At 42.2% G+C, this 25,485-nt stretch overlaps 1 protein-coding gene across 10 annotated transcripts in view; it reads left to right on the forward strand.

Moving 5' to 3' along the window:
• The first annotated feature begins 1,667 nt into the window (after positions 1-1,667).
• Positions 1,668-25,485, forward strand: part of cbfa2t3 (CBFA2/RUNX1 partner transcriptional co-repressor 3) — a 46,949-nt gene continuing 23,131 nt past the window's right edge. For 5 of the 10 annotated variants that reach the window (XM_088296351.1, XM_088296353.1, XM_088296354.1 and 2 more), the window contains exon 1: positions 1,668-2,772. In XM_088296351.1, the coding sequence (XP_088152477.1) occupies positions 2,598-2,772 (175 nt within the window). In that variant the 5' untranslated portion in view covers positions 1,668-2,597. Of the gene's footprint in view, positions 2,773-3,290; positions 3,390-15,023; positions 15,110-15,365; positions 16,342-25,485 lie in introns of those variants that run through there. The other 5 variants (XM_088296357.1, XM_088296361.1, XM_088296358.1 and 2 more) reach the window with 4 other exon arrangements.

Raw genomic sequence — 25,485 nt, forward strand, 5'->3', positions numbered from 1 at the left:
TAAGTCTAGCGCAAAGCGCAGTCTAACAAGATCTCCGCTTGCTGACGATGTAAAGTTGGCGGCCGTGGATGGGCGCTTCCACCACGGATCGTCTGTCCGTGTGTGACAATCCCCCATCATCCTAACACCACCACCCACAGTTGTGCCACACGCTCAGGGGGGTGTCATTGTTGAATTAATTGATTTATATAATGATTCCGAAGGACTGTCCCAAGCTGTTTTCATATTCCCAATGAAAAACGATGACATGCACCACACCCATCCACAGAACTCAGAATCTGTCTGTGTGCGCCACGATCAAATCCAACTAAATGGTGTTACACCACCTGCGCCACAACTTAGACCTGCTTTTATCTGCTCTAAAATGGAGTGTACCTTTAGTCACCAAATTGCATAGGTGTAGCGCAGTCTACCAAATTCACAAACACATTAAACTAGACTTGCCGCAGCACAAAAAATAAGATGTGCAAATTTTTTGGTCTCTCAACCTAAATACTGTCCTAGGGGCAGGGCAAGGAGAACGCTCTCAGTCTGCCGGAACAGCCAGTGACATTTTGCAGTCTGCCAAATTTCCAAACTGCAAACGAAACTTGCCCCAGCACGAAAATGACGATGCGCCCATTCTTACGCCAAGTGCACAAAAAATAGGGCGTGAACTGCATTTGTTAGAATGATTGACTGATTCTTTATCTATATGTGCCCTGTGTCGTGCTGCAGCTCGCATGCAACCCCTTTTTGTGGACAAGCGATACAGGATGTTTACCACATAAAGGTTGGCTTGTAAATTACAGCCAGTGAGCTTGGATTTTGATTTGGCATCTGGTAGTCAATTATTGATTGACTTAAAGTGGACTACCACGATAATTGCATGCAGTAGTAACTGTGGGAAATCCCACATGTACCGTATGTCTGTGAATAGGTTTCTCTCTCTCTTTCACTCTCTCTCTCTCTCTCTCACTCGCTCTCTCTCTCTCTCTCTCGCTCTCTCTCCCCACACAGCACTTTTCTTTCACTTCCTCTCTGCTGATGACCATCTGGTTTCAAGCAGGCATTTGGCACATCATGTGCTCACATCCCCTCTCACTTCTCTCATCAGCCCATGACTAGCTCCAACAGAAGCTTCCTGCAGTGTGTGTGTGTGTGTGCGTGTGTGGGGGTGTACGTGTGTGTGTGTCATTGAGGTTTTCAGGGTTAATGAGTCCTAAGAGGTCAAAGGTTTGAAGACCCAAAGCTCCAGGATAACCGAGCTTTCACATTAGACCACGACCGCATTCACGCTGGCTTCTGTTACTTTCAGACAGAACTTGCCATAGTGGGACGCTGTCAAGGCCAAGGTATGCTTTCACACAGCCATCGCAGGCCTTTCGCATTTACATAATTAGATGCATGGTGACCTTGGAGTGACAGTGACAATTGCATTCAACATGAAGTGGCCCGTTAATCTCAGGCGTTAAATTGTGCATTCCTTTTTACACACTGATGAAATAAAGGCACCAATCTCAATAATTGTGCCCCATTTTATAATTCCATTTTGTTTGCATAATTACAGCTACGCTTCCCTTTTGGACAAGCTGGCCCATATATAGGACTAATATTTTGGGTGGTCGCAAAAATGTATGGCATATGCAGTGTTAACTAAATTTGTTTTTTCCCTTTCTTTGGCACTTGACTGAGCTATCAAACATGTTGAAAAATATAACAGGATATGTGTCTGGCTATATGGAAGTACAAAAGCTATCATCACGGGTGCAGGAAGGGTGCACCGGCACAAACGAGGCTGCAGAAGGAGGGCAACAGAAAAAAAAAAGAAAAAGAAGAAGATGCTGCTGGCCGCAGTCACAGCTGGTTCCTGCAGAGGAGGCCCAGATGGAGGTTCAGGTCCTGCTGCTTGCTGCTGTCTGAAGCTGGCCTCGCTGCCTGACCTCCACAGGGGGTTCAGGCACTGCAACACACTCACCGTGACACACAAATGCACACTTCTTATTTGAGCGGCACAGTCAGGCAGGGCAGGAGGAGGGTTCACACGAGAGCACAGCCCCTTCGACACTATCTGACCTGCTGCTGACACACACGTACACACCGTGTTGTGTCGCCGCCTGCGCCTCACACGCGCCAAGTCAGGAACCCGAGCGAACCAGTGGGACTGGACAAGGCATAGAAGGAACATGCAAAATGTTATCAGTTCATCTTGAAGAGACTTTTGGTTGAAAATGGATGAGGTCTCCGACATCAAAGCTGCCATCTTACGGATACCTTGAAAGAAAAAATATCAAAGGAAAAACCAGGAATAATACTGCAAAAATCCACATTGGTCAAGACATGAAAGGATGCAATTTTGTTTTTCCTCATTTTGGAACATTACAACTTATCACCCCTGCAAGCGGCTTGCTCTGTAGAAAGATGGACATTTATGAGAAGATACTTGCAAAACCTTCTCAGTGTGAAAATGAAGCTATAGCCAGTCTTGTTTTCTCTTCATGATTTTTGTCTTCCCCATTTGAAACTCTAAGAGTTTCCTTCTTACTGGATTGACGAATTGCACTGCTGGCAAGCAAGTTGAAGATTCCAATCATCGCAGAGGAAAACCAGTTTGGAAAATGTCTGCTGAGGTACATCAAGAGTACAAGACGGTGAACCAGAAAGTTGGACACCTGGCATTTGTCCCTACAGTGACCCTGGTCAGCCACAGACTGATCAAGACGAAAGACATACTCCGGCACAGAGGCCTCAATTCAAAGCTGGCACCAAGTGTCCAACTCCGATCTGGCGAAGGTACGAGTGCGTCTTTTATCGAAGGTTAGACAGTGTGTTGGCATGATGAGTGATGGAGGCTCTGCCTGCTGTCAGATCTGCTCATTAAGTGAGCGTGATTGATGGATAACACTTTGTGTTGATTTAATGCTGCATACTAAAAGGGCAACGTGACGTTTATTTGTCTTGTTAGGAGTTTTGTTATTTATGTTTTGAAGTTAGCCGGAACATCCGCAAACGCTGGCATTATATTAACTTTCAGAAGTTTAAACGATGACCGCGAGTAACTTCTTTTCTGTGTGAATGTAATCTTACTTTTGTTAAAAAATAAATAATTAAGTTATACAATTGATCTTATGGCTTTCACATACGGTCTTCCAAGCCCACAGAATCCAAATGACATCATTTGTTCCCGACAACGTATTGCATCATTGTTAACGAGCTAATGAAAGCTCATTCAAGTCCTGTGGTGGAAAGAAAAATGAAACAAGTTTTCATATTATTGAGCAGGTGTGTGTGTGTGTGTGTGAGTGTGGCTTTTCTGCTCAGGGCATCCCCAGACCGGCATACACTCTAGATCAGAGGTATTCAATGAAAAGTCACAGACTTCCACGACGAAAATTTCTTCCAATTAAAAGGTCCGAATCAAAGTCCAACTTCCCGAAATGTCTAGCCTATGTTCACATTTTTATATAGTTTCAATATTTAGTCATTTTCAACAGAGCGCACTTATATACTAAATATTTAGCAATGTTCCCATTAAACACCTTTGCCAGTCAAACAAATATAAGGCGTTTATTTCACATTCAAGAAAATGTGGCTCCAGGAATTTAAGGGATCCACTTCCAGAAAAAACAGTAAAACATCTCCTGCAGAAATATATCAAGTGATAAGGATTGAGTTAACATCTTTTACCTTTTTTTCTTAAATCAAAGAGTTATCAGCCTAAAAAAAACGGAAAGCCTAATTATCCAAGTAAAACAGGTCAACATGTTCAGTCCACAATCAATAAAAATGGCTGTCCTCATGAAAAATTCATTCAAAATGAGCTTTGACATCACTTTTTCTTTTGAATATTTTTTTTAACTTCTCTTAATGAGAAAAATAAGTTTGTGACTGCCCTGCCAGTGACTTGAATCTGGGTTGGAACGGAGTCAGGGCCATTGGGATTTCGTAAATTATTTGTTTTCCTTTAAATAATGTTTGTGCAACCACATTTAAGCACTCCTTCACAACTTCCCCATCACTTGAACGTTTTTTTATGTTTCCCCAAAATCCATGATACTTTTACTGAATATTCGTTTTCATGCCGCTGGGATGTAAACGAAAATGTAAAAATCTGTTGTACTGCACTCGAAGTTTGATGTTTTTGCATGCGCTCACCTCAAACGTCACGGATAACTGTGCACAAAAGGGCGGTGCTTTGTTTCGTAGTGGCGCTTCGCAATGTTGCAACGGTTTCGGAGCGTATGATGCACACTGGTTTTGAATTGGCCAGAACGAAACTAAAATTCTCCGTCCATTCATTTAAAACAAGACGCATCGACCTCGCTAACTTTTTAGCAAGGCATACTGTCAGCAGCACTCTCTTCCGGTCTGCTGCGCAATTGGCAGTGGATCGTAAACAAAAGATTTGATTGGCTCAAATCAATGACGCCTTTTCCGTATTTACTAGAATTGCAGCGCCAACGTTTGCGAATGTGCCCTGAAAAAAAATCATCATAGATTGGCCATGGGTCCGGTCTGAATCATCCCGCGGTCCGGATCCGTTTGGCGATGCCTGCTCTAGATTATCATCCACTGTGGAGTTTGTAGTTTGCATGCTTGCGTGGGTTTTCTCCGTTTTTTTTTCACAATTCAAAAGTCCACAGGTTCTTTGAACACTCTAAATGGTCTCTAGGTTGTTTACCTTTAAATGCCCTTTGATTGACTGGGAACCAGTGCGGTTTGTCGCCCTCTTCTTACGCCAGCTCACAAGTGACCCTCATCAGAGATGAATGTGATATAGAAAATGGATGAATCTCAAGTGTTGATTGACAGGCGCTGAGAGGGCAGTCGCGCAATTCCTAATTGTGCAGGTAATTTGATTATGGGAAGTTTGTCATTACTCTTGTGTATATATGGTGTGGGGTTTAGCGTTATGTAAGGTTCATTCAGGTACATTGATGTTACTTAGTCATACGTTACTCAATAATAGCTGCTATCTTGAGTAACTGAGTCAAGAGCAGACTGTTGCCACAAGACTGCTGAAGTGAGAAGCGTGAGGCGCACGTTATTGATCACCACACCAAATTCAGCCATGGTCTTGTTCGTCAATGGTTGCAACAATGCGAAAAAAATGAATATTTAACAATTAATAAAATAAAGGAGGTTAAAAAAAACATACAGGCACCAGGCATGTAAAAATAATGGCAATATCGCGATATTAAAATTGCCACGGTATCGTTATGTTGCGATATTAAAAGTGGTACATCTCCATCAAAAATTTTACTTTTTTCCCCTCTTCAGCCGAACACAGCATAGTGAACTACATAGACCATGATACTTTATGCCGCTGAGCCAATGGGAAGACATAATAAAATGAATGAGCATGACTTTCTTTGTCGCTGCGATTATTTACAAAAATATACAAATACAAAAACATATAAATGCTTTTTGTTACAATTTCTTGAGTATTTTTTTGACAGTATTGTGAGGGTTTTTTTTTATATCGCCAACTTCCCCACAATATATATATATATATATATATATATATATATATATATATATATATATGTTAAAAGTAATAAAAGCAAACAATTTACATTTTCAACCATAAAGCATTATGGAATAAGATCATCTATGCCCTATCGTCTGGGGGGAGAAGGGAGCGATGTCACGTACATGCCAACTCAAGTTTTCAACGCCATGTGCCACGTATGCAGAGATGGTTGCATTTTCCAGCTGGAAATATGTTGAATTTGTGATGGCTAAAGATGAAAATATTAAGGTTGGTCGCACACTCTGTACTGTCAACAAAGTGTTATCTAGCTTAAAAAATATTAAAGCTTTTTGGGGGAATCGCATCAAGATTCAAGTTTACAAAGTCCCAACAGGTTGTGTGAAGCAGAGCTGTGATGAATGTAAGAAGTCCATGTTTGTTTTTTTAATGATTATTATATTTATAAATTATGTACATTGGAAATGTTACATTTTACCATCACAGTAATAACAGTTTAATAAGTCAATTCCCAAAAAGACTGACCTTTTTTTATATAAGGTTTACTGAAGACTGCACTTTTTATGCATATAAAAACAAGTAAATCATGTTCACTGAAATCCAGAAAGTCTATAACTTAAAATATGAAAAAAAAAAATTCTGATGTCCATTTTTTTAATATTTTCATAAAAAGCATTCCGCATCCTCTTCTAAACATAACTTAAAAAGTGACTTATAATCAAACTTTGGTTAAGTCAAGTAATGAACCAAATAAGTGAGGTCACCATTTCAACACTCTTCCGGTCACAAGTCTAGAATGGATGGCTGAAACATGTACATTTTGCCCCACATCCCCGAAAAAAAATCACGTGAACGGCTTTCAGGAAAAGAGGGAAGAGATAAAAAAAAAAACATTCTTGAAGAAACTAAGTAGTGTCTTGAAGTAAAAAGGACAGCCTTCACTTAAACCAGCAAATGATTCAAGAGGGAGAGGCGCAATAAGATTCAGATATGAAAATCCTAATTTGATAGAGAGTGAATATGTAGAAACTATAAGCCAGATAGAAGACTAATACCCAGTGTAGTGAATTACCTGCAGCGCTTGCCATTTCTTGGCAGTAATGAGCTTTGTGAACATTGCACCGATAAGGCCTCTATAATTAGGCTTAGTCATAAGCATCCCTTCTGTAATTCAGTGATAAAAACCCAGTGGAACTATGGTGTCACTGCTCCAATCCAGTCATCTCACATGTGAAACACACACACACGCGCACGCACCCCCACACACTGAAGAAATCAAAAATTGTCAGTGTGAGCTGTAAATACACTTCATTGTCTCAAGGGGCTCTACCTGTAACTGGGCATGCGTGTGCGTGTGCATGTTTGCGTGTACGCGTGTGTGTGTGTGTGTGTACGCGTGTGGGGGTGTGTGTGTGTGTTAGTGTGAGGCGTTATGAGCTGCAGCATAGGCTTCCTGTGAGGGAGCAGATGTCGCCGAGCTCAGGCACAGCTGCGACGGCCGATAACCACGGTGGTAAGAATATGTCGGCACGCTGGCTCTTCTCCCTGGGCCTTATCAGCCCCAAACAGCATACTGACACACACACACGCATACACACATCAACGCACAATAAGGAACTGCCACCCAGCACTAGCGCACCCTCCCAGCAGGTCCAGATAGAGGAAGGAAGGCAATGAGAAAGACGGTGAGTGGGAGAAAAGGCGACAAACTAAATAAAGCGTCGTAAAGCAAAAAGGGTCAGTGAATTTCAAACTGTTTCACACCTTTTGTCAACATTATCAGAAACTACATAATTTTGGGTCTTTGCTAATCCTTCATAGCAATTAATAAGCTTTTTTTTTTTTTAAACAAAAAAACGAGTTATCTTTCCAGCAGGGCAATGACATACAAATCTTTTTGATTATTTAATCGATTATTTCAACGTGTCTTTATGGGCCTGAAATAAAACAAAATAAAAATGATGTAAATTAATTTCAGCAACAATGCAAGGCAAACAACTTGAGTTGTTTTTACCAATATCGTCAAGTTGGTCGGGTCAATAAATGGGCAAAAGTCCCGTCAACTCATATCTTTGTTGTGAAATGTAGAAAAGCCCGTTTTGACCACAGCAACACTTAAAAATACAGTATTTAGTTCAATTGCCAACTTCGAATTTTATCAAAGTTTATTGCCTTGAAATTTGGAGTTCATCCAACTATTTGTTTTTCAACAAAGTACTTGAAAGGATTTTGCTGTCAGTATTGATTCGATGATCACATTCCACCAAGAAGCTCCATAACGTCAACAAAATTGGAAAGATATGTTCAGCTTTCATCTCACGCGCTAAATTATTGGTTCATCTTTCAAAGTTGTCATGTGAACTCATGATAGCTTTCTTCATGACCAGATGACTGAACAAATGGGACACAAAAAGACAGATTCATACCAGAGATACTCAACAAACACAAAATAAGACTGCTGCAATAAGGACAGAAACTCAGTTTAATAAGGAATGAGAGAATAGTTTCTATGAGGGTTGAGAAAAGACAAAGTGGTGACAAAGTGTGCATACGTGCATGTATGTGTGAAGGTGTGCACGCGTGTGCGCGCATGTTTGTGTGCGTGTGCATACGCTCAGACAGTTGGTGGTGCTGGCACGGGAGATAGCGAGCGGGGGGGAGATGAGGCAGTGTATCAACTTGTGAACATCTGTTCCTCACACAAACCACAAAGCTGGTGCAGAGAAAATAGAGAGGATAACTACTCTCTCCTCTGCCCACCTTTCTCCACTCACGCACACGCACACACGCAGGCGCGAGAATCTCACCTGAAAACCTTCAGTAGCTTCAAACAAGTATTCATTCTGCATGTTGTTCTGTAGATACACTACATACTGAAAAGTCACTGACCTCCAACCGTTAGGTGCAATTCTATAATTTAATGCAATTTATTGGGCCTAATAGTTGCGGTGGTCTAGAACTGTAGTGCAGTGGTCCCCAACCTTTTTTTTTCCACAGCAAACCGGTTCATACACGTCCATAACTTTTGTGGACCAGAAACTGCTATTGGGGAGCAGGAGGAGCTAGCACTAATTGCTAACGCTAACCGCTAGCTGCCAGCCGGTAGTAGCCACTAACGGCGGAGTCTCGTGTAGTGTCATACAATGACAGCATAATTAACGAGCCGTTTGTTAGCATCCTAAATTAGCGACTGAATATGATTTCGGGCTGGCGTTGGTGACAGCTATGTAATATCAGTTAAAAGTGCGATAAAGCAGAATGGTCAAAAACAGAAGTCAAGGTAGCCGTTACGCTTACAATTAGGGCCAACTTCATCATTGACTTAATTGAAATAAGATATTTCATAGCCTCAAATAATGAATAAACCTGCAAGTTTTGTTTTCCTTTCATCTGCGTGGCCCGCCATGGCAAGGTCCAAAGTGGCTTGCGGACCGGTACTGGGCCGCAACCCGGTGTTTGGGGACCTCTGCTGTAGTGTATTATACTGAGAGGTATTTTGTATATTTGAAACTTTGATTGCAAATACAAAATAATAAAGAAATTGTTGAAATGCCTCCTAAAGGTCAACAAAAACAGACCAGTGCTATCCACGGTATCACCGAGTTTAGAGAGAGCAGGCGTTCCTGATGTAATTGTAGGTAACTGACTCTAATGGATGTCTGGGAGAGTATTCAGCTGTAAACTGAGGATTTTATTGTCCGTTTCCCTCTGTGAGCAGGCTGACAATGTGACCCTTGAGTCAACACTTGATTTAATCAGGTGTCACTTCCTATTTTGACAGTTTGTACATCTGTTGCTCTCACACACACAAACACATACTTCATAAATAAAATGAAAAAAATCTGACGTCTTGAATGTATCAAACTTTTTATTCTGTAACCGTATCTCGTTACTTTGTGTTTTGTCAAGCGTGACAAAATACTTGAGGATTTGTTAGAAAGAAAAATAAAATCACTGCTTTGACATTATTCTAATATCCAAAGGCAACTCAAAGTAATAGAAAGAGTAAATGGGCAAAAAAAAAATAAAATAAAGCCATAGACATAACATTGGACTTCCCTGTGTTTAGACATGACTCAGGGACCAAAGATCTTGAACGTCATATAAGAGGTCTGCACAGTTTATTCAGAGTAAGGAGATCTGATCAGTGTCTTGGGCTGAAGCCATTCAGTCATTTATGGATAGTCAATATAATCCTGAGGTTGACTCTGTGAGAAAGGCAAAAAGTTTTATCCAAACCACCATTACAAAAGCCAATTCTGAGAGAATTCACTCTATAAGTACCAGGGTTATTATAGATTTCGAATTTTAATTGTAGTTAGTTTTTATTTCATTTTAAGTTTTGTTTTTTAATTTCAATTAGTTTTCAGGGAAACTTTGTTAGTTTTAATTAGTTTTAATTTTTTCAAACGCACATAGTTTTAGTTAGGTTTAGTATTAGTTTTAGTTTTTCAAGGAATTGGTGTTTTGCTCGTGTGCAAGATTAAAAAAACATCACGATAAGTATTCCAGCATATTTGTTTTTATTTTATTTCATTAACAAATATTTTAATTTTAGTGATTTTGTCAGTTTTTGTTAACTAAACAACCTTTATAACTACTCTTCTCCAGATGTCAACAACATGATGTGTTCTATGTACAATGCTATTAGTAAATATATAACAGCTGCACACTCAAATAACACGCTGCAAAGCCTTGACATCACTTTGTTTAGAAACAAAGCCACGTTGATTTGCATGTCAGCATCCATGAAGCAATAAACACATTGCAGATAAATGAGGTATGGCGTCATAACAAGAGAATGATGAAAATGAAAATGTCTTTTGGGATCAAAAGTCAACGCATCTGCCGACCTTGAAAAAATTTAAAAAAAAAAAGGCACTTTTAAAATATGAAATGAGAGTCAACAATCATTCTGGAAATGAAACAAAGCTTTGTCACATGTTTGTGCAACGTAATTTCTGAGGCAGTGAAAATCAAGGATTGATGAGTTTATCCACGGAGACTAACTGCGAGCAGGCTTTATTACTCCGTGAGTTAATGATCTGAGACAAGAATAATTTTATCTGTAAATATGACTTATAAAGACTCTCTTTGAAGAGATCAGAAAGAAATTCGTGACACATTCATGCTTTGCCAAAAAATTATTTTTGGCATAAAAACAGTAATTTACGTCGGAACAAGTTTGAAATTGAAGTTATTGACATTCATAGCAACAATGTACAACACGGCGAACGATTTGCTTAGTTAGTTTTATTTGGCAGCCAAAACACGGAACAACAATTCTGCAAACCCTCTTTGTGACACGCTTCAACAGTTCGGGTGCATCATGAAACAGAAATACAAATAAATAAGGTCGACTTTCAGACAAATATCAACATTGTGATATTGAACTGCTCCAGGAAGATTCTGTTGTCACAAAAAGCGAGTCGCAAATCAACACCCTTACTGGGTTACACAAAGGTGTAAGGTGTATTAAATTGAATTATCTCGGAACTGCCGTGAGGTCGCACAATGTATATTCAGGCTAAGTGACAACAAAAAATGTTTAAAAAAAATAGATGTCTTTTGTGCATATCATGCATAATGGCTTCTTGTTTTGTTGGATTGTTTTATGTGTTACTTTTAAGAGTAATAAGTTTTACTGATTTGAATCTAGAATTTGTATTTTTGGGATTAAACTTGTGGTGGCTACTGCAGAGGAAAGAGTTGATTTGGTAAGATTTGTCTCTTGATTATTTTTATTCATTTTATCTTAGACCAAGAAATGTATTGTGCATAGATTTGGTTTATAAGGAAATATTCCAGATTCTCAGTTTATTATGGGTTTTGGTTTGAGTCTAAACGTGGCATTCTGAATAATATTGCGTTTGTGGAATATGAGTTAAGCAGCAAGATCCACCAGTTTTTAGCCATCTCAGGGGGCGGCCATTCCGTCACTTTCTGTCAACTGAAAATGACATCACAGGTGGTCAGGGCTCTGATAACAACCAATCACGGCTCACCATTTTTTGTAAGATGAGCCATGATTGGCTATAAGCTACAACTGTGATGTCATTTTCAGTTGACAGAAAATGACAAAATGGCCGCCTGCTGAGATGGAGAAAAACGGCTGGATTTTGCTGCTTAGCTCAAATTCCACAAACGCAATATTAATCAGAATGCCGTGTATTGACTAGTTAGGCTGTATGGAATATATTCTTGTTTGGAATTTTTTGGGTTGGCTTCCCCGTTAATGAGGATCACAATAGCTCTGCATCTGAAGATTACACTTCTCCGTGTTCTTTTTGGCACAGGAACGCACATTTCCCTCCAAACACTCAGATTGAATTTGGAATTCTCGTCATGTATGGATGATTCAAACAAGCAACACTTTGCTGCTCGATTACAAACAAAACGTCGGCAAATTGCTGCATTCTAGCGCGTGTGTGCTTGAGTGGCTGGGTCAATGATCTGTTACACCGACAGAGTCTTTCACGTTGGCGTAGTCTGTCATAGCATAGTGGGGGGCTTGGCGACAAGCTCAACTTGAAGATGTTAAAATGAGGTATCATCACATGACCGGAGAAGATTTAAATCATAAAAACCCATTCCAGGAGGATTCAAGTGACTCCCGGGGGAATTCCTCAATACAAATCCAATCCTTCGTGCCTTGTTGTGATCAAGTGAGGTGCTTTAAAAACATTTTTTTTCCCCCATGCTGTAGCTCACCTGTGCCTTGGTATCTTTAATGGGTGCTTCATCACAGTGAAAGTGACACTGAAAGTGTATGAGAGCAGAGGATAGGGGAAGTGAGAGCGGTGCGGGAATACAATGGTTCTAACGTTCCCTTTCAGTCAGCTTCAGGGTCTTATCTCCTTTCAACACTCTAGCCTATGACTGCTATTCGAAGAAAGGATTTACTATGTGTGAGTGCTGCAAACTTCTCTTTCTCCCTGCTTTAACACATACACACACACATGCGGCGGGAGCTCGCCATTACCATACCTACTGCACAAAGCCCATACTCCAATGTTTGCATATCAGAAAGTGCTCAACCATCCAGGAGATGCAGTCAATACATAATAGACGCAACAGAATGGACTGCGGAGGACTGCGGTGTTTGTGGCGCGAGATAGGAAAAAGACAAAGCTGTTTTCGCAATTAATGTCATCAAAGAGACTTCCAGCCGCCGTATGATGTCACAGAGTTCATGTCGGAGAGTTGCGCGCATTTCATTGTGCAGTTTATCAGAGCGACCACATGGAGTGCCGGCGCTTAGCCAGTGACCGCTCAACAAAAGGCCAAATTAAGAGGAATGAGAGGCTGGCGCAGAGGCAGGCTGACAGGTTGACTGACGCCGTTCCCGAGGAGAATAGCATCCTGTCCATCTTGGAGCTGTCACCTTGACAGGAATCCTTTCTTTGGATGCAACCCCCATCGCCAACCTTTCTGTCACTCACGACCACACAGACGTATACGCCTATTGCCTCTTTGATAGCCTGCGTCTCGCAAGAAAAACAAAGTCCAGACAGCGACAAATACAAAATGCAGACCAGCAGAAGCGCCTTTGACCTGAATTCTGAGCGGGTGAAATGTAAAGCACAACAACCCAAGTTTCATAAACATCCCATCGCCACGACAACCATCGGCGTACAGGAGGGCCAGCATATTTCATACACAAGGCGACTTCACACGAGCAAAGACAAAACACCTAAAAACATTTACAAACACAACAGCAAATGACATTCAGAATAAAAACACTGAAAACAAAAGTTGCCGACTAACTTTTCTAAAGAATGTGCATTGCCAACATAAACATATTAACCGCAGTCTTTTTGAACACTTTTAAATGACTAAAAGACCGTACGGTGAAAATGATTTTAAAATGTTTAAAAGACCTAAATCAAGGGTATTGAGGGGGGAAAGGAACATTTTAAACTTGGATTTAAAAGCATTCCCACTCAGCGCTAACTTCACTTCTGCAGGTAGCTTATTCCATTTGCGTGCAGCATAACCGCTAAATGCTGCTTCACCGTGTTTGCTTTGAACTCTGAGGTCCGCCAGTTGGGAAGTATATCGCATCTCACACTTCTTTGTATCTGCACACGGTTGGTAAACTGCACTGTGAACGTACGCTTGCCTCCTTTGGTGGCGCAGAGTAACACCGCGGTTATGGTTTAAGCAAAAAGGTTGGCACCAGACTGCAAGTAATCAAAAATGGGCCTGCTTGATTGAGCACCATGTGGAGCTCTTGCTTTGCTGAAAAAAAAAAAAAAAAAAGAGCTGGACCTTCCTTCCCTTTCCAGTGCATGTGCATTATTTAGTCAAAGCTGCTCTTGGCTTGATATGAAAGCAACATTTGTGTTGGTGGCTGGTAAGGTTGGTGAGACTGGAGTTGGGGCAGAGCAGCTGTGTGTGTGTACTTTACAAGCTGCTTCTATTTGTTCTGTAGACACGGGAGGGGTCAGGAGGGTGTCAGCATTGTCTACTGTCCCTGATCATGACTCTTTGTGTGTGCGTGTGCATTTGTGTTTATGTTTGTGAGTGTGTGCGTTTAAGTGGGCATTGGTGCATGCATGTACGTGTGCACGCGCATTGGAGGCCTGGCCAAAGTGAACAGGTGGACGATTCTCACTGTAGAACGTACCTGCTTACTATCATATCACATAATAAATTGCATTTTTTTATATTTATTCAGGTGTAGATATGAACTGAAAGTTAATATGCGATTAGGCATAATTGTGACCGCATACAACCGGTGATGAGATTTGAAAATATAGTGTCTTGGTTTACAGTGGGTATTAACAAAGTCATAAAAATATATTCTCTTTGGCCTCAGGTCACATTAGCATGCATCACCAAGAAATCTTAAACTCAACGACAAATATACTGCTGATCACAGGTGCATGTGCCTGTAACCTTTAGAATTAGTCAAATCAAGGTTAAATGAAATAATGTAAATATCAAATGTATCTGTAATAGAGCATTCATGACAAAATTAAAATCTTATCATGACACGTCATTGACAACATGCTGTTTGTTTCATCAGTAGTAATTTACAGGAACTAATGCTTTTAGAGATCTTACTCCTTTTAATGCTTGATTGCCACGGCATTCAAGATAAGAATACAATGGGCTGGAGAACAACATTGCCACAGATGTGGCTGGTTTTAAATTGAAGGTTAAGCAGTAAATTAAAAGAAAAGCAATAATACATAGACAGCAGCGTGTAAAGATAACTTAAACAGAAAATAGATTGTGCGATATTATTGGGCGATAATTAAAGCAAGCAACAAAGACGCCCAATAAGGAGTAACAATAAAATGGAAAATGGATGTGGGCATAAAAGCTTCCATGGAATAAAGGCGAAGCTCACATTTAATAACTGTCCATCTGATGTACTTCCATTTATCTGATAGAGCACCTGCAAACAAACACAAATAAATCACTTTTGAAGCTGGGGGAAAAAATGCTACTGGTATTTTTTTAGGGTGGGAGCGGATGCAAATCCCATTTGGTATCTGATGGTATTTCACAATATGTACGTTTGGTAAGTTAAATAAAGAAAGACGCATGTCTGCAGGAAAAGTGGATTTGAAACTGGTCACGCTCCCCGTTGGCGTCTTGATGTGGGGAAACAGCGGCCCTTACTGGCAGGTGAGGGAACTGTCGAACAATAACCAAGCCCTTGGTCACTTTATGATTTGAATAATACGAAAGGACGCGAGGCGCAATGTGATTTAATATACAGCTGTGTTACAATTAAACATTTTTACAACAATTGTCACCCCATAACGTTCATTGGTGATAGAAAGAGTAAGACAGAGAGAGATAGGGGAGAGAGAGAGACGGAGAGAGAGAGGGAGAGCTCCAGATGGTGTTTAAACGCAGACAGAAGGCTACAGAGGGGACAGCGAAGCAAAGCGAGAGAGAGAGGAAGAGCGAAAGAGAGGCGGAGGAGGCGAGAGAGCCGCGGTTGGTGCGCACAGTGGGCTCGCCAGCTCCATTCATTAGTGAGGACAAAACAAGGGGGAGGAAAAAAAATCCTGATTTCTGCACTGAAGAAGCACTCCGTGAGCGCACATGCTTGAAAAGTAAACCCGGTGGCCACAAAGCTTTGACAGTCGGCGGAGGTGGAAAAGAAGGAGCGCGTTGAGACACGCGCGCGCTCGGCTTCCTTTCTCCACAGAGCCAATAACTGCTTCTCAGACAGAAGACGGGAGGAATTATACTCACCGGCCGTTTTGGGACTTTTGATCTTGCAAGCGTGAAGTAAAGAAGAAGAAGCTTTTAAAGTCACGCGAGGATATAGACGCACGCTGCAGACTCAAGGATCCGCATCTTAATGTTTTTGCAGTTTTTACGTGGGAGTCACTAGGATTTGAGGACTTAAGGGTTTTGAGTCTTTATCAGACAAGGGACGAGGTTTTTTATTTCATCGAAACTGCGTTGTTACTTCATTCTTTCTTATCCCGAATTTGACTAAGAGAGCGGATTTATATGGACTGCTGTGATATTTCACATCTGACAAAACCAAAGACTCATTGTGGTCGAGACTTGCTTCTTCTCATTTTTTTATTATTATTTTTTTTTTATCTTTTCTGGTAGCCTACAATAAAGAAAATAATTACCTCGAATGTGATCAAACCTGGAAGCCCAAGAGCCCATTCTGAACGGCCAAAGGAAAGTTGAACATAATTCTCTATGTTTAATAGTGGCGGCTTTTGCCTCCCCTTCCTGTCAGTATTTCAACAAGAAGGACGTCTATCTACAGTAGCTGTATGCCCCCCACCCCTCAAAAGAATGAGGATTGGGGCCATATAATAGCTCTTCTAGAAACTGGATTATCACCTCTACAAGAACCTCAATTTGACCTCGACCTTCAGTGAGTAAGTAAACATTTACTAGTGTACAACATGAGCAATACAGGATTTAAAACAGTGTAAAGCATTTGTTTGGGTGGTTTCCCCATGAAGGTTGATGGTTTAGTTGTTTTTGTTGTTTTTTTTTTTTCCTGTGAAAGAAGGCTCATCCTATTTAAATCGTTCAATTTGTGCAATACTTGTTCATCCTTCAACGGCATCCAACTTTGTTTGTGAGAAGGAACAATTCATGTGACCGTTGTGTGTGCTGTGGTTTTCCATGTCAACACGATTTCATCCCAAGTCAACTATAATATCGAATCAGATAACACATGTCAAGACACTGCTATCTCGTGGAAGAAAATTACCAATGTGCGGCTGATTTAATAACATAGCCAACGTGGTTATTTTATTGTATTTATGAGCCTATGGACTTCTGTTGTAGTTTACAGTTTTTGCAAGGAATAAAAGTAGGAATGACAGAGATGGAGAGAGAGAGAGAGAGACCCAGAGTGAGTGAGCAAGGTCTGTGCTTGAACATCAAAGTGATGTTGAAACAAAGTGATGACACAAAATCTTTGCGCTGCCTCGCATGGTGTCCACCTTGCCTGGATGGGGGGTGAGCGAGGTGAAAGGGGATAAATTGAGACATTTGCTGTGTACCGAAGCGTATGGTGCTGCATGACATCTTTTGCACCCTTATTTATCATCTTTTGTCCTGGTTTGAGGCATTACCCTCCAAATGGAAGAGAAAGGCAGTATCATAACGGTGACTGCATTCTGAATAGAAGTGAAAGATCATATGCAAGCAAATATGCTACGAAGGTTTTCAAACCAACCAGTGGAGCCCCTACGGAGACACTCCCTGCGAGGAAAACGAAAGTTCGACCCCCACTTGAACAGCCTCGCAGCGCTCTCTTCCGCCTCTGAGTGCAACAGTAAAACACCAAGGCCTTTTTCTCTGTAGGACACGGCCCCGTATAATTGGCGCTGGTAAATATCATCTGAATAATTGAACAGTCTATAATAGACTCCAACAATGGATGTGAGGTTACAGGCAGGGGTGAAACCGCAGTGCAGACGCCCTGCCTCACCGCACACGATAAGTCCATCACCAAGCGGGCATCATCTCCGCCTCGCTTCGCTCCTTCCAGAGCTGACCGGCCCTTGGAGGCAGATGTCCCCTCTTCATCATTAAGTAGCGCTCTTAAAAAGGCACGCCTTTCATTATGACCCCGGCGTGAGTGGTTATTCACCGCCCATTTAGCGCACGCTTGTGATAAGAGCATTGTGTTCATCGCTGTAAGGGAACCTCGCAATTCTGAATATTACAAGTTTGCTAGTGTCCGGTTTTACAATCTTATTCGCTTGTATCATTTCCCTGGATGTCTTTGTCTCCTCATGTTGGTCATTTGCAGCAGTCAAATCAAGCTTGGGTTCATTGTATATGTGCGTGGGTTGGAAAAGTGTGCTGTGTGGTAATTATTGTGATTTAAATGCGGGCAGTGCAGGTGAAGCCGCCTGCCTCCTAATTAATGAGCGGAGCAGATGGCCTCAGGTGGGCGTGCGTTACCAACTGGCAGCGAGTCAGTCAGGTGGTCAGCACAACAAAGACACCTGGGCCACCACAAACAAGACAAGACAAACAAGCCAAAGACATCAGCCCCGTGTACGCGCACGCGTGTGTGCGTTGGTGTGGCCTCGCTCCGTCTGTCGACTACTTTACGATCAGTCACGTGTCTGACTGAAAGCACAGTCCAGTTCTTTTGAGCGCGTTCCTGCTTTAGCTGAACCATTTGCAATGGACACTTGGATGGGACGGTGTGGAAGAACTTGAGAGCGTTTGAGATTGTCAGCCACCATCAATGCCCTCGTAGTTGTGCTTCTGAATGGCTCTGTTAGATAATTATCACAATCTAATCTAACGTAGGATTTGTGACGAGCATGTCTGCCAAGCAGTTCTGAGGTTCGGGGTTCAAATTTTAGCTCCAGCCTTCCTGTCTGGACTTAGCATTTCTCCTTGGTCTAGTGTGGGATTTCTGCAGGTGCTCCTACAATCCGAAACCGCGCATGTTAGGTTAATTGAAGACTTTATATTCTCTGTAAACGTGTGATTGAACTTTTTTCCTCATCAAGTTATCTGACAACATTTACTCTTCAAATAGCTTTAAAGCTTACTGCGCAGAAGATATTTACTTCAACAAGACAATGACATCAGTGTTTCGAAGTACAGTACCTTTTTCGCCAATGGCAGTTGACCACAAACTTCTAACCCTCTCGCATGTTTTGTTCATGTAACAAAGCTAATAGTAGAGGAGTAATAAAATACAGGATGACACTCACAACCACTAAAGGCACTTAACTGTATATTATGGAAAACGTAAGAAAGGCAAGCTGCTATTTAACGCTTGAACATATGCGTAGCGTCACGTTTTTAGCGTGTCGACGACTCGCGTGTCTATTCAATAACACAGAGAGATTTGCGTTTTCAAACTGGAATAATTTTGAGGTTTTGTCAGCTAATAACAACAGCACACTCTGTCTATAGTGTTTCTTGTTTTCAATAGCACTATGTAAAAAAAAAACAAGTATTGTAGCACAGTGTACATTCAAGACCCCCCAAAATTGTGTGACTTCCGGAGCCTCCCCAATAGAATTTAAAGGTCTTCAACTTTCATCACACTTTTGCACCTACAAGGCACTCAAAGGGCTTCACACTGACTTCTCATTCAAATGCTGATGATGCAGGATCAGTTTGGTGGTCACAAGGGCTAGGGATCAATTCTGACGTTATTCTACAATATTTTGTCCAACACTTAAATTGTCATCCAATCAGTTATTTCTTTGTTGTTATCCACCATTAGACCTTGCACGACATGAAGTGACTCAAATGCTGCCCATTTGCAGGGCTTTTGCTGTGGTCGATTGTGGCGACAGTTTTTACACAAGCATGATGCACTTGGAGACTGCAAGCTGATGACAGGAGTGTCAAAGTCTGAGTTTCAAGCATCTCAGCAGCTGTAGTCCTTGCACACCGTGGTTGTAGCTGCCGTTTGCTCCACTCTATCCAGAGCATGTCTGTTCTCCACATGTGTTTGACATTACTGCGACAAGGCTGCCCATCCTCTCTTGGGAGATGGGGAATGTCAAAGAATAGAGTGGAGAACTTGAACGGCTTCCCAACATCTGACGGAATGAGAAATGCACTCAGTGGACGGCCGGCCCGCTGACGCCACAGCGTGGGAGCAGAGCTAAGGGTGGAGGCCAAGTAAAACCCCAAATGCGTGTGTGTAAAGTATCACTTTTTCTCTTTTCGCCACCATTCCTTATATGCATACATACTTGCTAGGAATAACATACGACACTCTCAGACCGTTTCACAACACTGTTTCACGTCCACTGCCATTGTAAGGTGACTCAGTTTGACTTTCCATGCGTGCCGAGAAGGTGAAACCCTCTAATTACCATGCAGGAAAATGTCTACTAATTATTTGTTGGATCGACGCTTCATTTTCCCCGAATTACCCCAACACACGCAGCATTGACAAATTACACCTCCAATCATGCTTTCAAAAAAGAAGATCACATTTCCAGCTGACAGAACCACTTCGCCATAGATACCGTCACAAACAGCACATATAAATTGACGTGCGCTATGAATTGAAGGCAAACGCGTCGGAAAAAAAGCATTTCCTCCTCCTCCCTTCCTTGTCTTGTGCCTATTCCACCTCCCTCGCATTCCCCCCTCACCTTGTACTTCCTGGCATGGCCCGAAACCTCTGACCTTGTCGTAACCCTCTTCAGCGTCCCCGTCGTCTCGCTGCTCCGGCCCACCTCCTATCTGCTCCACTTCATGGGAGCGCAAGGCTGGAAGTGTGCTCAGATCAGAGTCAGACACAGGAAGCAGCTGGGCTAATCTACAGTAGCAGTGTTTTAATCAAGCCAGATGAACGGGGCGACAGAGACAATGGGAAGTTCATATCACCGGCACGTCTCGATATAAGGCTACCCCTCCCCTTCCTTCTTCCCTACACTGTGGCCTTTATCACACACAGGGAGTAAACACACACTCAAGAACACAGGCAGAAATGATTAAGACTTTTGCACTCCAAAGCGGTCTGCTGCAACGAAGCAGCATCACATATATAGGAGACGTGTCTTCACCCTCTTTCTATACCTATACAAATATATTGCGTATAATATATATGCAGTGTTTATCAAATTAAAAAGCTGTTATCTCCTGGAAACAGATCCTGTGCCACACAGATGGTTCCGTCCTTCTTCAAATGGGAGCTGAGCTGCTGAATGGCGTTGTGTTACCAGTTAGGAGAACAGACCTTAATCTCGGCTCCAGCCTTCCTTCCTCTGCCTCTCTGTCTCTGCTGCACACACACACACGCACACCCACACGCCTGCAAACACGCACACACACGCCACCCTGATCCCTTTATGCGTTATCATTGCCGATGTCGCAGTAATTCCACTATAAAATGGACAATTTCGCCTTGGCACGGGTGTTTGTAGTGCAGATGATGGCAGGCTACATGTTTTCTTGATGTGCCCAAGAGGGATGGTCACTTGTCACTTTGAGGCATGACTTATCATGTGACATTAAAAAGTCACAAGGGATCCCAGCAGGAGTGTAAGGTTTATTTTTGATGGTGTCAAATGCTACCCCCAAAGAGAGATGATCCCATTTGTAATAGGTACGAAGCCACCGCTACCTCCGTTGGATGTTGGCTAAACGGTGTTATTCATGAGCTATTATATATGAGTGAGAGATTTGAAATGATCAATGCATCTGTTTTACATTAAGGTAACCTTTAAAAAGTCGAGTCTGTCCACATTTTACACTTCCAACATCCCAAAACACACACGTTCGGTTCATTGACGACTTTAAATTGCACATTGGTGTGAATGTGAAGGCGAATTATTGTTTGTTTAGAAAGTATGTGCCTTGCGAATTTGATTTTAAATTGAATTTGATGTTAACGTACTTTCATAACATATTTGACACGCTGGATCTAACATATATGACACATTTAGTAATAAGTAATCGTCGTATATTAATTATAATTACATACTTATTAACTAATTTCATATTTAATAATAAATATTTCTTCAAAGTGTTTCAGAAAGACATGTCAGTCACTGTTTTCTTTGGAACATTTTAGGGAGACATTGTTGACGTGAATTTGCTATAATTATACAGTGCCAGTCATCTGGGCAAACTACTGAGAGCCATAACTAGAAGAAAAAAAAATCTTGCTTGTAAGTTTTTACTCTTACAAAGGTGGTAATGCCGAGAAAATTCATTTTAATGTGGTTGCTTTTAGATGAGTTTTTGCACCGTCATATTCTGAGAGGTGTCAATCTCATATAACTCAAAAGGCAAAATTTGTATTGTTGCAAATCTTCTGTATGGGGTTAACGTGGTGAGAAGAAACCATTTTTTTTCTTTCCCGATTTGCATTTCCTTTGGTGGCCGTGGTTACGATTCCCTCACTCTCGCCCTAAACGGCTCGTCTCAATTTGCCAGCCACATAATAATAATCATCATCCGCGCACTTAGTTTTTGTGGAGCTGTCCTGCAGCATATGGTTGGCATATATTTATTTATCCGTTCGAGAAACTGTCAGAGCTTCTCTTGAACCTGTCAAATGAACACCTCACAACGACCACAGTACCTAGCAGTGCTTGCAGGCGTGGGTAGCGAACGGGAGGCGTAATGCAGAAGACCTTTCCTTTGCCTGGTTTATGTCAGCGGCTATTGTTACTGTGTCTGTGGGCCAAAGGAAGACGTGTGAGCGCGCTGGCAGACAGTGAGCAGCTCAGGTTATCCAGAGCCTTTTGTTCACACTGACAGCTCCATAGTGACACGCAAGACATTTAACACGGACCCAAATGAAGGAGATGACATGAAGCTGGAGGATGACTAATCAGCTGTTGGCTTTTCCTATCTTAACTGTGAGTGACAGCTCAGTGTCATGACAAACTCATGCGAGCGATCGCGGTCCATGAAGCTTTAAAACAGTGTGATCATAACTTGTGAGCACACACGCAAACCATTTGTTGCCAGGGTCAAATCGAAGACTTTTTATTTATTTTTTTATACTTCATAAATCAGCAGGCGTCCATTATGACGTCAGGGCAAACAGTGTAGCGCTCGGCTGCAGCTGGTTGGAAAGCAAAGGAGCAGGAGCGAGGGATGGAGAGAGAGCGAGACGGGGAGAGAGGGCAGGACAGCAGCTGTCAGGCCACCGTCGCGCACCTGTCACACAGGAAGTGAACGCCGGCCACTGTTTCCTGGATACACCTCCTCAAACAATGCTCCTGGAAGAAATGGAGGGAGAACATCTGCTCAATGTGAGGGAAAGACAGACAGGCAAGCAAGACCATGCACTAAAATATCAATGCGTGTACAAACTCTGTGAAAAACAAACAGCAAGTGTTTCTCATGTTAGCTGCCATGTGGTCTTGCATGTGTGTGCTGGGGGTGGGATTGTGGGTGGGGGGGGGGCACGGTAAAGAGGATGTTTGTGTTATAGCCGAGCTCTCTGACAGACAGGTCACTCTGTGGCGACTCCAGCCGAACTCTCCCACAAATACAATAAGCCCACATGGCCTGAAGTTAACAGTGAGACATTCCCACGCCTGCACTCTTACAGGCCCACACCTTTCTGCGATCAACATGGCCTTAATCAGATATTACATACGTAGAACATGTATGTATGGATCTAACATTCGGATTTCTCCTCATACTCAATGCTCAAGCTTCATCACTGATCTAGAAACATAACAATGCAAGTAGTGCATCATCTCAATGAGGTGATGTCCGGAAGGCATTTCCCTGCTGTTTGAGGTTGTTGGTTAAAAAAAAACAAAAAAAAAAAAAACATCCACTTTGTCATATTTGTCAAGATGGGTCCTCACGAGATCCCCATTCGCCATTCCCAGGCTGCCCTTCATGCTGCCGGTATGCAATTAGCAGAGTAATTAAAAGCTTGATGAGCTAATTGGTGCTGGGCCAAGCTGCATTTGGCTGATGGAAGTTATTTTGGTTGGGGCATTTGTTTAGCGAGACAACACGCAATATGCCTTTTGATTGCTATTGAATAGGTGATTGGTTGTTTCATAAATTAGCTTCCTTTTTTTCTCATTCTCATTTCCCAGTCTTGATTTCTGGACTGAATTTGCGCTTTCATGATTGCTGCACTATATGCATCAACATTCATACAAAGGTGATTCTGCGTCTAGAGTAATGTAATAAACCTAATTGTGTCTCCCTTTTGCGTGGATTTAAAAAAATAAATAAATAAAAAAAAACAGGCTGTAATAACATGACCCAAATGAGAATAAGCAGCAAAGAAAATGGTTGGATAGATTTTGTCATGTTTTTATTTGACTCCTGTGTTTTCTCAGTTCTTTCCTTTGTTGCCACTTTGACTTAAGGACAACATTCACAATTCGGTGGCGCTTGTGATTTCTATCGTGAATCAATAATACCTCTTTGGCGGTCAGCTGTACTCGATGTGTGGGGTGTAGATACAGAGTGTGCCACGTGAAGGAGGAAGGAGCCAATATGAAACGCCGCATAAAGCCGACATCAGTGATAATTAACCTCAGTAATGAATGGAAATATTCAGGATAATGTTTGAGGAATCAGAGAGGTCTAAAGTTGGAAACTTTGTCGGATTGCCGCAGTTTCTCAGGTTAAGCTCAGGTGTGGAACTCATCTCATGCTAGTATCGGTAGCCTGATGGGTATTTAGAGGAATTATGTCACGTCTGAGGGTGTCTGCTAACTGAGGTCATCGGAGAGAGGGAAGGAAGAGTCTGATCCAATGTTGGAACGTGGCAGCCAGAGGCAAAGCTCTCAGCTGGCAAAATTAGGCACACGGCTGACAGGACGGGGAGAAGAAGATGAGTGAGAACAGAGCAAAAACTCCTTGCACGTAAATCCCGTCTTGTCGTTTCTGTCTGCCCTTGCCCCCCCCCACCCCCCCTCGTCTAAGATGTGCAAGTACCGTCACCCGCTTCAATACGGTATTTGTGTGTCCGTGCGCTCTTATCTCCTCCCCTATATCTCAACCCCCCCTCCCCTCCCCTCCTTCCCCTGCACTCCCCCCCCCCCCCCCGGCTCTCTGTGGCAGCTGTGCTGGTGATGGCTGTGTGCCCATGGTGCAAGCTGGCTGTGGGGTCCCAGGTGGCCCTCATGACAGTTATTGATGTTCAGGTGTTCAACTCCTCTCACACAGAGACCCCTGGAGCCACACACAAACACAAGCACGCACACAAAATGCAGGTTTTATCATTTCAGAATATTCTATTAACCTCATTTGAGTCTTCTTGGAAATTGTAATCCAAATGAAAGCTGACTGTTAAAATATATTTTCCCTTATAATCAGAATCTCCATACCCGTGCACGTGTAGTTTGCATGCAACGCAGGATACACACTAAATCCCAAGTTGTCCCAACCGATATGAAGTGCTTATTCATCTTCACATCCTAAGCAAGAGCTGTATGCAGCATGGAGCTGTTTTGGGTGGCAACAACATAATGTGACTATGAATATTCATACAATCCAGATAGAACAATACTTTCTAAGATCCAGATGTGGGATTGTTTTTTTTATTTTTTTCATATGTGCTAGGCTGGGAAAGCCACGCTTGGTACTACTGCCACCCTAACACACTCCAGATGTGTCTGGCTAGCCAAGGAGTTGTTCTTGGCCCAGTCTACCTTCACTAAATGTCGCAAATACTTTCCTTTATTTAGAAATGACTCTGGGCTTGTGGCTGCAGCAGAAAGAAAGAGGGTGTAGATGTGTGTGGGGAGGTATGAAACCAAGGGGAGGGGACAGAAGATGAAAGAGTTGAAATAAATGATTAGCACCGATATAGGCAGAAGAAGAGGAGGGGGGCTGAGAGGAGAGATGGAGAATGACACAAAAAGTAGAGGGAGGACAGGAGGAGGAGGTGAGGGAGTCAGCTCAAGTCTAACATCTGGATTTTATTAGCAGCCGTTGGGAAAATCTGAAAAGGAAGTTTTGTTTCTCCGTGAGCGCGTCTGCAGCAGTGATGTGCTGCACATAACCACTTCACTGCCGACGAGAGGAGCCAGACCTTCCCAAAGGAGAACAGATGGTCGCTAGAACTTCAATACAATTAC

This window comes from Idiotropiscis lumnitzeri, chromosome 5 (assembly GCF_059441095.1).
Source record: "Idiotropiscis lumnitzeri isolate Australia: NSW breed Sydney's pygmy pipehorse chromosome 5, RoL_Ilum_1.0, whole genome shotgun sequence".
NCBI classification, from domain to species: domain Eukaryota; kingdom Metazoa; phylum Chordata; class Actinopteri; order Syngnathiformes; family Syngnathidae; genus Idiotropiscis; species Idiotropiscis lumnitzeri.